Source organism: Hemiscyllium ocellatum, chromosome 10, assembly GCF_020745735.1.
Source record: "Hemiscyllium ocellatum isolate sHemOce1 chromosome 10, sHemOce1.pat.X.cur, whole genome shotgun sequence".
Taxonomy (NCBI): domain Eukaryota; kingdom Metazoa; phylum Chordata; class Chondrichthyes; order Orectolobiformes; family Hemiscylliidae; genus Hemiscyllium; species Hemiscyllium ocellatum.
Window position 1 is genome coordinate 78,961,186 of NC_083410.1, and position 16,038 is coordinate 78,977,223.

The 16,038-nt window shown below is 41.3% G+C and overlaps 1 protein-coding gene across 5 annotated transcripts in view; it reads right to left on the reverse strand.

The window, feature by feature from the left end:
* The window catches only part of senp6a (SUMO specific peptidase 6a), a 172,527-nt gene extending 156,927 nt beyond the window's left edge, over positions 1–15,600 (reverse strand). For 3 of the 5 annotated variants that reach the window (XM_060831646.1, XM_060831645.1, XM_060831644.1), the window contains exon 1: positions 15,491–15,600. In XM_060831646.1, the coding sequence (XP_060687629.1) occupies positions 15,491–15,521 (31 nt within the window). In that variant the 5' untranslated portion in view covers positions 15,522–15,600. The remainder of the gene's footprint in view (positions 1–15,490) is intronic. The other 2 variants (XM_060831649.1, XM_060831647.1) reach the window with 2 other exon arrangements.
* Positions 15,601–16,038: the final 438 nt, after the last annotated feature.

A 16,038-nucleotide genomic window follows, 5' to 3' on the forward strand; every position in this document is an offset into this window, starting at 1 on the left:
AACATGTCACAGACTAACAATTACTCTGCTGTTTAAGCATTGTCCACGCAAGTGCAGGTTTCCCAGTAAATACCTGAAATAACATTCAGTCCCTCTTCTCTGAGATGTAGTGGATTCTCCAAACATAGGAAAGGCAATAAAAACAAAAGCCTTACAAACATACAATAGACACACTCACGTAGAATTTGTGCACAAATTTTGAAGCAGGGTTTGTGAATAAAATATATGGAAACATGGGCTTTACAAATTGAGACATGGATTAGCTTTACACGGGAAGTTGTTTGGATCAGGAATTCACTACCGGACCACAGGGTAAATGCAGATACAATTAGAGCTTTCACAAGGGAATTGGTAAGCACCCTAAAAAATATTATTTACAGGTCCATGGGGAAAGGGTGGTGCAAAGGGCTTTGCAGAGCTGCTCTCGTACAGATCTATTATGGACACAAAAGGTAAAATAGATTCTTCCTTAGCTGTAAAGATTCTATGATGCTATTCACTTACAGACATAGACCAATCTAATTATTGCATTTCCACATAAAAGCTAATTGTTGTATTAAAACTCAATACTATTGCTGCATTCTTGTCTATTCTGCATGTACACAATTTATCACTTCACACTTAGAACCAAGACAAACTTAAATCATTTTCTAAGTCTTAAAACAACAGACTCCACAGCCTGTATCGTTTCTCATTATAGATATTTGTCATCAACCTGTTCAGAAATGTTATTAGAAATTTCTGAAGCAGATGGTTCTTGAACGTGGTCCTCAAACCTGAGCCTTCTGGTTCAAAGATAGTTTCAATATTACTGCACCATAAAAGTCCCTCTGCCTTTCATTGTATTCTCTCTCTCTCTCATCACTGACACAATTATATCCCTAATTAGGAAGCCACATCTTTCCCCATACTTTTTTGCAGCAAGAAAATTCTGAAGTCTCAGTGCAAAGAAACTTGGGAGCTCTAGACTAGGATTCTCAAGGTAAACTTGTGGGTTGAATCAGTAGTCCGGAAGGCAAATGCAATGTTGACATTTATTTCAAGGGGACTAGAATTTAAAAGCAGGGATGTACTTGTGTGGCTCTATAAAACTCTGTTCAGACCACATTTAGAGTAATATGCATAGTTTGGGCCCACATCTCAGGAAGCATGAACTGGCCGTGGAGCAGGTTCAGAGGAGGTTCACAAGGATGGTCCCAGGAATGTAAAGCATGACATAGGATGAATGTTTGCAGATTCTGCATTGATACTCGATGGAGTTTAGACGTTGAGGGAGGAATCTAACTGAAACTTGCAGAATACTGAACGGCCTGGACAGAGTGGATGTTGGGAAGATGTTTCCATTGGTAGGAGAGACTAGGAACCAGGGGCACAGCCTTGGAGTAAAGGGAAGACATTTTAGAACGGAGATACAGAGAAACTTCTTCAGCCAGGAAGTGGTAGGTCTATGGAATTCACTGCTGAGGCTGAAAGCTGTGGAGGCCAGATCATTGAGTATATTTAAGACAGAGAGGTAGGTTCTTGATTGTCAAGGGGATCAAGGGTTACAGGGTGAAAGCGGGAGAATGTGGTTGAGAAACTTATCAACCATGATTGAATGGCTGAGCAAACTCAAATGAACCGAATGGCCTCATTTCTGCTCTTGTGTCTTATAGCCTTACAGCCTGGTAAATTTGAGTTTCAACTTGATGCCATGTCTCAGTCATGGTGACCATATTATTCTTCCCAAATTAGAATTAGTTATTCTATGTGTTGGCATAAAGAATGCTCAAGGTTTATGTAAAGATTTGTAGCTTGGGGACCAGTTAAGACCATAAGACACAGGAGTGGAAGTAAGGTCATTCGGCCCATCGAGTTCACTCCGCCATTCAATCATGGCTGATGGGCATTTCAATGCCACTTACCCGCATTCTCCCCGTAGCCCTTAATTCCTCGAGACATCAAGAATCTATCAATCTCTGCCTTGAGGACATTTAGCGTCCTAGCCTCCACTGCACTCTGCGGTAATGAATTCCACAGGCCCACCACTCTCTGGCTGAAGAAATGTCTCCGCATTTCTGTTCTGAATTGACCCCCTCTAATTGTAAGGATGCGTCCACAGGTCCTAGTCTGCTCACCTAACAGAAAAAACTTTCCTAGTGTCCATCCTTTCCAAGCCATGTATTATCTTGTAAGTTTCTATTAAGACTCCCCTTAATCTTCTAAACTCCAATGAATACAATCCCAGGATCCTCAGCCGTTCCTCATATGTTGACCAACCATTCCAGGGATCATCCGTGTGAATCTCCGCTGGACACATTCCAGTGCCAGGATGTCCTTCCTGAGGTGTGGGAACCAAAACTGGACACAGTACTCCAAATGGGGGCTAACCAGAGCTTTATAAAGTCTCAGTAGCACAACGGTGCTTTTATATTCCAACCCTCTTGACATAAGTGACAACATTGCATTCGCTTTCTTAATCACGGACTCAACCTGCATGTTTACCTTTAGAGAATCCTCGACTAGCACTCCCAGATCCCTTTGTACTTTGGCTTTACGAATTTTCTCACCGTTTAGAAAGTAGTCTATGCTTTTATTCTTTTTGCTAAAGTGAAAACCTTGCATTTGCTCACGTTGAATTCCATCAGCCATTTGCTGGACCACTCTCCCAAACTGTCTCGATCCTTCTGTAGTCTCCCCACTTCCTCAGTACTACCTGCCTGTCCACCTAACTTCGTATCATCTGCAAACTTCGCTAGAATGCCCCCAGTCCCTTCATCCAAATCATTAATATATAATGCGAACAGCTGTGGCCCCAACACTGAACCCTGTGGGGCACCGCTTGTCACCAGCTGCCATTCTGAAAAAGAACCTTTTATCCCAACTGTCAGACAGTCAATCCTCAATCCATCCCAGTAGCTCATCTCGAACACCATGGGCCCTCACCTTGCTCAACAGCTTCCCGTGTGGCACCTTATCAAAGGCCTTTTGGAAGTCTAGATAGACCACATCCACTGGGTTTCCCTGGTCTAACCTACTTGTCACCTCTTCAAAGAATTCCAACAGGTTTGTCAGACATGACCTCCCCTTACTAAATCCATGTTGACTTGTTCTAATCAGACTCTGCTCTTCTAAGAATTTAGAAACCTCATCCTTAATGATAGATTCTAGAATTTTACCAACAACCGAGGTTAGGATAATTGGCCTATAATTTTCCATCTTTTGTCTTGATCCTTTCTTGAACAAGGGGGTTACAACAGCGATCTTCCAATTATCCGGGACTTTCCCCGACTCCAGTGACTCTTGAAAGATCTCAACCAATGCCTCCGCTATTTCCTCAGCCACCTCTCTCAGAACTCTAGGATGTATCCCATCGGGGCCAGGAGATTTATCCATTTTAAAGACCTTTTAGCTTTTCTAGCACTCTCTCTTTTGTAACGGCAACCATACTCAACTCAGCCCCCTGACCCCCTTGAATTATAGGGATATGACTCATGTCTTCCACTGTGAAAACTGATGCAAAGTACTTGTTAAGTTCTCCTACTATCACTATCCTGCTACCTCCCATCACTAGGCTTCCAGCATCAGTTTGAAGCGGCCCGATGTCTACTTTTGCCTGTCGTTTGTTTCTTATGTATTGAAAGAAACTTTTACTATAATTTCTAATATTACTGGCTAGCCTACCTTCATATTTGATCCTCTCCTTCCTTATTTCTCTCTTTGTTATCCTCTGTTTGTTTTTGTAGCCTTCCCAATCTTCTGATTTCCCACTGCTCTTGGCCACTTTATAGGATCTCTCTTTTTCTTTAATACATTTTCTGACTTCCTTTGTCAGCCATGGCTGTCTAATCCCTCCCCGGATAATCTTTCTTTTCTTGGGGATGAACCTCTGTACAGTGTTCTCAATTATATCCACAAACTCCTGCCATTTTTGCTCTACTGTCTTCCCCGCTAGGCTCTGCTTCCAGTCTATTTTTGTCAGTTCCTCTCTCATGCCCTCATAATTACCTTAGTTTAACTGTAACACCATTACATCCGATTTTGCCTTCTCTCTTTCGAACTCCAGACTGAACTCTACCATATTACGATCGCTGCTTCCTAAGGGTTCCCTTACTTTAAGATCTTTTATAAAGTCTGGTTCATTGCAAAGCACTAGGTCCAGAATAGCCTGCTCCCTTGTGGGCTCCATGACAAGCTGTTCCAAAAAGCCATCCTGTAAGCATTCCATGAATTCCCTTTCTTTGGATCCACTGGCAACATTATTTACCCAGTCCACCTGCATGTTGAAGTCTCCCATGATCACTGTGACCTTGCCTTTCTGACATGCCTTCTCTATTTCCCGGTACATGTTGCATCCCTGGTCCTGACACTGTTAGGAGGTCTGTACACAACTCCAATTATGGTTTTTTTGCCTTTGTGGTTCCTCAATTCCACCCACACAGACTCCACATCATCTGACACTATGTCATTCAGTGCCATAGATTTAATTTTGTTCTTAACTAACAAGGCAACCCCACCCCCTCTGCCGACCTCCCTGTCTTTTTGATAAGTTGAAAATCCTTGGAGGTTTAACTGCCAGTCCTGACCCCCCTGTAACCAAGTCTCTGTGATGCCTACCACATCATAATCATTCACTATGATCTGTGCCATTAGTTCATCTGCTTTGTTTTGAATGCTACGAGCATTCATGTAAAGTGTCTTTATGCTAACTTTATCATTAGAGTATTGGAAGTCTTAAGATGTCCGAAGTTATCCTTCCTTTTTGCTGCATTCCCAGTCTGCCTCGGTTTAGATCCGCCTGCACATATGCTATCCTGTTGTTTATCTTTCCATTTAAATCCATACTCCCTGTCGCTTTCACTTTCCCTTCCCCCCAACTCAGAAGTTTAAAGTCCTACTGACCACCCTATTTATCCTCTTCGCTAGAACATTGGTACCTGATCAGTTCAGGTGGAGACCATCCCAACGATACAGATCCTCCCCTGTTCCAAAACTGATGCCAATGCCCCATGAAGTAGAATCCCTCTTTCCCACACCAATCCCTTAGCCACTTGTTTACTTGCCTAATTTTCTTGTCCCTATGCCAATTGGCATGTGGCTCAGGCAGTAATCTGAAGATTATGACCCTTGAGGATCTGTACTTCAATTTCCTGCCTAGTGCTTCGTAATCCCCAAATAGGTCCTCCACCCTAGTCTTGCCTATGTTGTTAGTACCAACGTGGACCACAACAACTGGATTGTGTTGGTGGGTATGTTCTCCAAGCTGGAAAGTTGATTTGTAGACGTTTCGTCCCCTGTCTAGGTGATATTTTCAGTGCTCTGGAGCCTCGTATGAAGCACTGCTGCACTCTCTCTTCTGGAATTTCTGCTACTTTGAATTGTTCATTGTTGTGGCTGGTACATTGACCTAGACCCAATGTGCTTGTTGAATGAATCCGCAGCGGAGTGCCATGCTTCTAGGAATTCTCTGGCTGCACTATGTTTAGCATGTCCATGGTCTTTGTGTTGTCCCAGTCGAATTTCTGGTCCTGGTCATCTGTATGTATGGCTACTAAGACAGCTGGTCGTGGCGTTTAGCAGCCAGTTGGTGTTCATGGATACCTAGTGCTAGTTGTCTGCCTGTTTGCCCTGTAAAGTGTTTTGTGCAATCTTTTCATGGAGTCCTGTAAATTACATTAATCTTGCACATGATGGGTACAGGGTCTTTTGTCCTAGTGAGTTGTTGTCTGAGCATGAATCCAAACAGTCGAAGAAGTCTGGCTGTCAGTTCAGAGACTTTTTTTTAAAGTAAGGTAACGTGGCTAGCGAGTTAGGTCACGGCATGTCCACATCACGTTGCTTGTCTGTTAGGCATCTGCTGGTGACATTGCGGGGATTTACGTTCTTGGCGAATATGCTGTCAAGGTGCTCTTCTTCTTCACTTCCTTGGTCTGGAGTGCTGCAGTAAATTGTAGCCCTTTTGAACAGGGTCCTAATTCAGCTTCTCTTGTGCGTGTTTGGGTGATTGCTGTTGTAATTCAGGACTTGGTCAGTGTGTGTGGTTGGTCTGTACACGGTTGTGGTGCATTCTGTGTTCTTTGTACCATTTCATCAGGAATGGTTTCCTACTCTCTTCTAAACCTGAGCCCTGAGAGTATGATGTTAATAATCCGGTGTGTATTTTCGATTTCTGTTCTCTTAATGATAACAGAAGTGTGGTTACATATCTGATCCAGAATTTGGGTTGGATTTGTGATTCATATTCTCTAATTCATCTCACATTCAACAATCAAATATATGAACAGATCAATGGAACATCAATGGGTTCACCCATCTCTGGGCTTATAGCAGAAGCAGTGATGCAAAGATTGGAGCATACAGCCCGACCACAAATTTCTGCTGGACTCAATAATAGATTAATCAGAATAAAAGAAAATTTTGTGTATCAGGAACATTTAGAGAATAACAATCCTAAAATAACACATTGAGGACAAAAGTAAGGCAGGAACCCAAAGAAACAAACCGAAGAAATTATGGGTAAAGTGGTCAACCCATGTGAAATGTGCTGCACCGGTAAATAGCAGAACTGGGCTCTAGAAAGGAATGCACTCGAACTGTGTAAACTGTTGCATGAGGAAACTGCAGAACAATAAAGCAGGAATAATCTTGGAAACATCTGGTGGTGATGACAACAGGGATTCGTGGGAATATGTCAACTGAAGATGAGTGAACTCCAGGAATGAATCTTGGAAAAAGGATTTAATACCCAGAGAACAGGTGATTGGCAGTGAGAACCTAGGACCAACATCCAAGGAAGAAGCCTGGGTCAGGGACCCAGCAGCAGGAAGAAAAAAGGTACTCTACACATACAAATTACAACAGGGATGGAATACTCAGGGATGCAAATGTTAAATTCAAGCAATGACAGTGAAACGGCAAACATCTTAAACAATTACTTTGTCTCCCCGAAGAGGCTGGTACAATTGCAACATTTAAGAGGCATTTGGATGGGTATATGAATAGGAAGGGTTTGGAGGGATATGGGTTGGGTGAGACTAGATTGGGTTGGGTTATCTGGTCAGCATAGATCGGTTGGACTGAAGGGGTCTGTTTCCATTCTGTACATCTCTATGAATCTATAATAACATGACAAACACAACAGTAGAAGAGATCAAATGAGGTATGGCATTTAAAGGTAGAAAGCTGGGTTGGGAAAAAAAAAGGGGTCAGGGAGAAATACGATTTAACTAATTCACATGAAGGAAATGCCTTGTCTGAATAATTACATCCACATATTTTCATATTAGGAACTAACTTAGGCACCATGACATATAACTTAATACTTCGTAAAAATAGTATGTTTTCTCCCAACGAAATAGTATATACTGAAGTACAAATGAATATCCTCTGGAAGAGAATTGAGAGAATCTCTATCTACAAAAGATAGCTTGTTAAATGGTTATTGACAGTTTATGTGCAGAGTATAATTTCAGAATGCGAAGTTTAAATATCACTGAGATACAGCTGTTAGATTAAAAAGTTTCTGTTATTAAAATTTTAGTACTAGTAATTCAGTAATTGAGAGGGTGGCAGATATAATCTCAGAATCTAACTAAAGATTGAAACTCTCAAAGAAATTTAATTTTGCCTACATCTCCATCAATACTGCTCAATTTGTCTTCCACATACCCGTCTCTAGCTATTAGATTTGAGCATAATCTCATTCACCTTTTCATAAAGCTCAGCTCACTCTCCTTCCCTTTCTCTTTATCTCTCACCCAAGCCCCCGTAACAGTCTTAGTATTCCACTCCGTTCCACTGTCTCAAATGACAAAACTATTGTTCCAGCTTTAATTCCCTCCTTAACAGCATGATGGGTCTACTCTCAGCACATGAACTGCAATGGTTCAAGAAGGCAGCTCACCACAACGTTTTCAACGAGGGAAAGACAATAAATGCTGGCCAGGCCAGAGATTAATGACTTTTTCTCATTTTAGTCTTAAAAGAGACACCTTTGGTTTTAGACTGTGAGCCCTGTTTTATACTGATATTGCAATATATGTCAATTGTAAACAACATGACCAGTGTAGATAATCTTCTTTTTTACTCATAATTAAGATTCTCTGCTGTTTTATAACAGACAAGAATATTACCCACAATGTGTTATCCTACCAATGAAGGAGGGGTTGTCTTTTGGAGGGCAAAGTCTATCTGATAGTAAATAAACAGGATTTAAGGCAGTACGATTTTAATGGTAAACCCCTCTAAAGAACAGTCAATATACTCAAAACATTAGAGAGAGAAAAACAGTTAGAGATGCTGCCAGACCTTCTGGGTTTCGCAGCACCTTCTGTTTTTGTTTCAGAGTTTAACAGTTCCTTTTAAAAGACAAATTTTCAAGTTAAAAATTTACAACATGTCAAAAAACACTCTTCATTTCTCCTTTCTCTCCTCACTCTCATCCAATGTGACCACCAAGGTAAATCAAAAACTACAGATTCTGATGTGCATGTCAGTAAGGCACAAGCACATACAGGTGGGATTAGGTTAGTTTGGGATTGTGTAAAGGGTCTGTTTCTGTGCTGTGAGTCAAAAAGTTGTGAAAGGACTTTGACTTTGAAGTCTGACCAAGTTGTGGAAACTTCTGGCAAACATGAAAGCTGGAAGTAGTTTTCAATACTGTTCATACTCCAGATAAGTAATTTTATTCAAGATGTAAAATTTTACTATGTAAAGTACAATGTCTTATTCTTTTGCAGCTAAACAGGGAAATGCCTCAGGGGTTAATTGACAAAAAAAACACACGTTATTGATCACAAACTTTGCTTTGTGGGAAGCTCATTGTGGTGCCTGTAGCCATTGTCATAATCAAACATCTACTCCAGCAGAGTTTTTTCTAGGCTGTAAAGATCTCATGTTTCATGCAATGTAAAAATTTTAATTACAGCATTAGTAACTGGTGATCTCTCATAGTGCACATATACAGAATATAGCATATTAAGTTGAATGCGTACACTTCTACATTAGCTGGAACATTTATGTATATGTTGCCATGTATTATTCCAATGTTAAGGTGAGATTTTGTTCTTGTACAAAAACAATATTTAATTTCTATTAAATGCCAAGTTTAAGAGACAATATATTTTCTTTCTTGGGAATAAGGCAAACTGAAATGGAAGTTGGACATCTACAATTGAAAAAAGGAGAGTTTTGCGACTTCAAAAGCAAGTGCTGCACATCATGGGGCTATGTGATACAAGGTTATATTGACAAGGAGAACAAGAGCCCAAATGACACAAAATCACGTCAGTTAAAAAAATTCTGCCTGACAACAGCCCTCTGGTGTTAAAAAGCTGCAAGTGTCATTACAACAGAGGAGAAAAAAACTTGCCACAGCCTACAGAATGCTTCCATTTGGGAAGCAAATAGGAAAAGAAAAGAATGCAGTAATAAAAAAATTCTAAAACAAGACCTGGGTCCACCTAATCAACCACTCGGTTGAGGAACAAAAATAACTGTACAGACCACCATTATTGCTAAAATCTCTAAAGTACACAGAAAAATAACTTTCAACCTTATGGTCACTGATCTTAAGAATTTTGCTTTCCTAGTCAATATTCTTTATTCACCCATTGCATCTGTGTTAAACTCAGTCTTTTGTTTCCCTTAATCATGAGTGACCGTATTCATATTTATAAAAATGTTATAATTTAAGTTGCATAGTAGTAGATTAGAAATATTCTCTTTTCTTAAGGAGAAATATGTAACAATAAATAGTTATCTTATCCTTATATGATTGCTTTTGTCCCGAGAAACAGGAAGGCAAATTGGTTACTTTGGTGGTCTCCTCAGGATCTTTTTTTAAATTATGCATTTTGTGGCAGCTTGTCGAGCAGTGTGGCACAATGATCAGCATAATCTTTGCAGATAAATTATAACATAAGTAACAGAGCTCAATTACAATCTTTACTACAGACCAGAACTCTGCTGTTCTCTCAAGTTGATTGGTAAGAACAAAGCATTTTGCAATGCCAATTAAACCATCTTAAATTAATCTTGAAAATTATTCTATTTTTGTTTCTTTATACTCCCTTGCTTCATGTTTGTTTTAAAATAAGTGTTTCATATAAATTTTCACTTGATTAGCATTCTAGTAACATTTTACTAATGTTCTTCCCCCCCATTCTAAGCCCAAATCTCTCAACATCAGAAACTGGCAAAAAAAACTGCCCCAAGTGCCTTAGCTGTCCATTCACAAATTCATAGTTATATTGCTTTTAATTCATTTTGATATCTTATCCATACACACTCCAGCCGACCCTTGATAAACTTAATTGTTCTTCCCAGTATACAACTATCTTTGCTCCATCAAATTCAAATGTTGCAAACGTAAGCATATTTGGTGGTAATCCAGTTGATTTTCATCACTGGATCTAGCTAAAATACAAATCATCAGGTTCTTGTGCTGTAGTGGTAGTGTCCTTGTCTCTGAGCCAGGATACCCAAGTTCCAGTCCCACCTGCTCCTGAAAATGTGTAATAACATCCCCGAGCAGGCTAATTAGAAAATGCACAAAGCATTTTGGTCAAGGTTGCCCATTAATAAAAATAACTGCACAATATTCATACAGGAACAAAAGATAACATGAATTCTCCTTCCTCCGCAATCCAGCAGGTCAACCTCCTCCCAAGCTCATTCTTATTTTAACCTTGAATTCAAAGCTGTCTCTAGTCTCTTCCTCATCTCGCCATGTGCGTAATTGTCCCAAGACCCATTTCCTGCCATAATAAAGCATAATTTGCCATACATGCTACATTAGCCTTCAGATACAATCCCTCTTTCTTCAAATCTGCTCTCTCCCTTATACAAGCTAAAAGTCCGCTCGTGGAAACTCTCCATCTTGTACCTCCTCAACCTAGCCAAGATCCTCGATCTTGTCGTTGCCTCTAAAATCCAGATCTACCTATCTCAGGAATTTCTTTAATGAACACCTGCAATCAAATTTCCCCCAACAGCACAAGTTTTTTTTAAGCAAAGTTATAAATGAAATCCTCGTTGACAGTGAAAAAGGACAAACAGCCCTTTCTCACTCTTTCTGCATCTTCTGATGTTCTTGATCATGAAATTCCACTCCAGCACCTGCACCATTGTGCAGCTAGGTGAGATGCTCTTGCCTGCTTTCATTTGTACTTATCTTGTCATTGCCAGAGAATTACCTACAATGGCTTCACTTCTCACTCATGCACCCTGTTGTCCTTCAATGAAGGAATTTGGGGGGTGTCTGCTTTTACCCCAAGCTATTGGTACCCAGTTCTATCTCTCCTCTATCTTTCCAAGCTATCTTGCTGCTTCTCCAACAACCAATATTGAATGACTGGAATTTCCTCTATTTAAATACTGGGCAAATAAACTATGCTCTGTGGTTCCCGTAACTATTCCCTCTACACCACTGCCACCTCTAACCCTGGCAACTGACCGGACTGTTCACAATCATGATATCCACACAAATTCAAAGTGAGCTTTCTACCACACGTTAACAGGACTACTTATTTCCAACTTTCCAAAACTTTTTACAATTTGCTTCAAAGCATCTGTCACAGAAAACCTTATTCACACCTTTATAATCTACAGACTAGATTGTACCACAATAATCCTTGCTGGTCTCTTGCATCCCATTCTCATATACTTGAGTTCTTTCAAACTTCTGCTAGTGTCCCCGAAATCATAAATTCTAGTCACTCATCTCCTCTATGCCCATTGATCTATATCGCTCCACAGCTTCCAACCACTTCAGTATTTCCTATTTTAATCACGCCACCAGTGCCAGCGAAACCTTCAGTTGTTTGAATCCGAGCTCTAGAATTCCATCCACTTTTTTTTTACCCTCCTTAAGACATTCAAATCTACTTTCTTGACCAACTTTTTGGCAATCAAGCTGAATACCTCATTAGCCGGCTTGGTGTTCAATTTTGTTCCTTTGTGTTCCTTGAAAATCCCTTAGGATACCTTATTACTTTAAAGCTGATTTGTAGAACATTTTCATAGAATCCCTACAGGAATCCAGAACACTCGGAAAAACAACCCATGCAGACATGGACAAAAATCCACGTAGACAGTCAGCTGAGGGTGGAAATGAACGTGGGTCCCTAACATTGAGACAGTAATGCTGCCCCTAGTTGGTTATTGTTGAATTGATGTGTAGATAACATCCACTAAATGTAGTAGTTTTAATTCTATCACAACAGAGAGAAAATTATGCAAGTAATCTATCCAACTTTTGAATATGTGGTAATTTAAGTGACTCACGGGTAATTTTCTCTTTCCACAAGATTGTGCGCAGTTTGTCAGGTACAACACAGCAACATTAGAACTTTCAAGATCAGCAGTGGAGTTATAAAAATAGGGTGTGAGATGATACCAATCCTCTTTGGCGCATTCTCCATATTGCAATTGTACACTTCTGGCAATTCAAGTGAGGGCATACAGCTAGATACCAGAGATTATGGTACCCTGTTTAACTTGGCAACTTCATGGCAAAACCCCACTGCATAAAGTACTAGTCCATGCATTGCTGTTTGAAGATTAGCTGTGACATTAACAGTTTGTCCAGAAATGCAAGGACCTGAGACTGACAATCAGCGTTACAGAGACAAAGGTATGTGCCAGGATGTAGAAACTTCATCTTCACTAGCATTTTCACATATTTTGAATCAACAATTACCAGTAACTAATTTCTTGATGCTGAAATCAACAGGGGGATTAGAGCTGAAAAATGCGTTGCTGGAAAAGCGCAGCAGGTCAGGCAGCATCCAAGGAGCATGAGAATCGACGTTTCGGGTATAAGCCCTTCTTCAGGAATGAGGAGGTGCACCAAGCAGACTAAGATAAAAGGTAGGGAGGAGGGACTTGGGGAGGGGCATTGGGAATGCAATAGGTGGAAGGAGGTTAAGGTGAGGGTGATAGCCCGGAGAGGGGGGTGAAGGCGGAGAGGTCGGGAAGAAAATTGCAGATCAAGAATGTGGCGCTGAGTCCGAGGGTTGGGACTAAGATAAGGTGGGGCGAGGGGAAATGAGAAAGCTGGGGAAATCTGCATTCATCCCTTGTGGTTGGAGGGTTCCTAGGTGGAAGATGAGGCGCTCTTCCTCCAGGCGTCGTGTTGCCAGGGTCTGGAGATGGAGGCAGCCAAGGACCTCCTCTCCCCTATCAGCGTTCCGGAAAGACCACTTCCTCCGCGACTCCCTTGTCAGGTCCACACCCCCCACCAACCCAACCTCCACTTCCGGCACCTTCCCCTGCAACCGCAAGAAATGCAACACTTGCGCCCACACCTCCCCCCTCACTTCCGTCCAAGGCCCCAAGGGATCCTTCCATATCCGTCATAAATTCACCTGCACCTCCACACATACCATTTGCTGCATCTGCTGCACCCGATATGGCCTCCTCTACATTGGGAAGACAGGCCATCTACTTGCGAAATGTTTCAAAGAACACCTCTAGGACATCCGCGCCAACCAACCCAACTGCCCTGTGGCTGAACACTTTAACTTCCCCTCCCATTCCACCAAGGATGTGCAGGTCCTTGGCCTCCTCCATCGCCAGACCCTGGCAACGCAATGCCTGGAGGAAGAGCGCCTCATCTTCCGCCTAGGAACCCTCCAACCACAAGGGATGAATGCAGATTTCTCTAGCTTCCTCATTTCCCCTCCCCCCACCTTATCTCAGTCCCAACCCTCAGACTCAGCACCGCCTTCTTGACCTGCAATCTTCTTCCAGATCTCTCCGCCCCCACCCCCTCTCCGGCCTATCACCCTCACCTTAACCTCCTTCCACCTATTGCATTCCCAACGCCCCTCCCCCAAGTCCCTCGTCCATACCTTTTATCTTAGCCTGCTTGGCACACCTTCCTCATTCGTGAAGAAGGGCTTGTGCCCAAAACGTCGATTCTCCTGCTCCTTGGATGCTGCCTGACCTGCTGCGCTTTTCTAGTAACACATTTTTCAGCTCTGATCTCCAGCATTTGCTGTCCTCACTTTCTCCAACAGGGGGATTACCTAGGCCATAACTGAGAAGTGTGGACTAACAACAAATTATACTTCCAGTCAAAGTTCCAAAGTTCCTCACTTAACAGTAACTCAATTGAGTGGGTTATGTGCACCTAATGGACAATAGCAATGCTTCCAAAAACATGCCATTAGCAAAGTTACCAGTGAACAAAACTAACAGGTAATTAATATTTGAGATATAGGGACATCTGTAAGTGAGACCTCAAGTTAATTGGAACTGGACACAATGCACGATAAGTCATTCCTGACTGGATTGCCTGTGTTTGGGAAGACCATAGAAAAAGCAGAGGACCAATGCAATGACCAGGTACTGGAAGCAGGAACTCAAAATTGATAAACAATTTGTATCAGCACTGGAAGGGATTATACGAGTGTCAGTTTCTACTGCCTAAAACAAACAAATTTAATTTCACAAGCTGCATCCACCCAGGCACAATCTCCTGAGATGGCCTATTGCTAGTTAACATAATTTAGATTTTGTTCAGCACACTTTTTCTAATAGCAAAAACAAGTGTAAAGCCAAAACATTTTACGTAACACACCATAAATACACAGAAAATTAGAGAGAGAAGATAAGCAAGAGTAAAACCATCATTTATTCAACACCCTATTGAAATGAATTTGACAAAAACTCAAACAAAATGATTTGTACATTCATCGCAGTCCCAAAATTGAAGATCTTTGAGACCCAAGGTCAAACTCAGATTGTTAGTAATGATTATATATGTGAACAGTCGCATGGGAAGGTGGAGAAACAACTGGGACACTTATTTACCTTCCTCAGTACAAAAAAGTATGTTTTAATCCAACATGGATCAATGACAGTTGTCGCTAAAAGTACATAGCAATAAAAGGCCAACTAAACAAGGAAAGCTAAACAAAATAAAATTCAAATGTTTTCCAGTGAAACTGCTTTAAATACCTTATCTCATCCTTTCACTGCAATATCTGGACTAACTCGGACGACAGGTGCTTAAATTGAAATGTCAACATAGTACAAGTAAACTAGAAAGATATTTCTAAAGCTGGAGGACTTCTACCTTGTTGGAGATGGTAAAATTTTGAACTATTATTCCACATATTTGTACACCGTGAGATTACGATTACGTTTACGACGACGTTTAGCAGAAGTAAAATCAAAGCTTTAGAATATAAAACACGTACTTAACAACAGGAATAGAAATGATAACAGTTGTGTGTCGCTGCTACTTCTAATACTTCACTTCCGTACTTTTTGTTTAAAGTTGACCTACAGACAGAACAGTTTTAAATGCGAGTTTCTGTCACTTCTGTGGGCCTACATCGTCTAGAACAAGCCTTTAAATCAACACATACACTGAAACCAATTACCCTGCCCTTTAAGGCGCACACAATCTGTGCAAAAACCAGGACATTTCTTTTCCTTCAGCGATAACAAACAAACCGATATTACTCTCTCCAATAACCGATAGCCAGTGATGCTAGCTCACCTTCCAAAAGTAGGCTTCTCCTTCCCGCCATTTTTATTTTCAGTCCTTTGTGGCCTCCGGCCCAGCGGTACCGGCGGAGCACGGACTGCACAACATCAGCTCGACCATGTCAGTGCGCGCAGTCTGGGGGGAGGGGGAGGAAGGAGACACCAGGACGGAACCAACCAATCCGGAACTCAACAGCCGGCACCAGATCTCCCGGGAACCTAGCAGCTCTGGCCCTGCCTACATCTAATGATACTCTGCTGTCAGTGGTCCTGTGTACTCTTTGATGTGTGTTGTAATTTTTTGTACGTAAAAACAATTAAAAAGTTAGTACTCTCGATTTTTCCCAACGTATGTTTCAGGAATGGTATGCATTTATCTGCTTAGGTATTGAACAAAAACTTTGTGTGGCATATCTAAGGTCTGTAGATTTTCAGTGGTTTGTATTCCTCTAGCAGTTTTTTGTTTCACTCTCCAACTCAATCGCTAAGCTGTACTTATCTCTTGCATGAGTGACTGTATGCATATTTAGGATTTTTCAAACAGTCATGTGATTTTTGCAA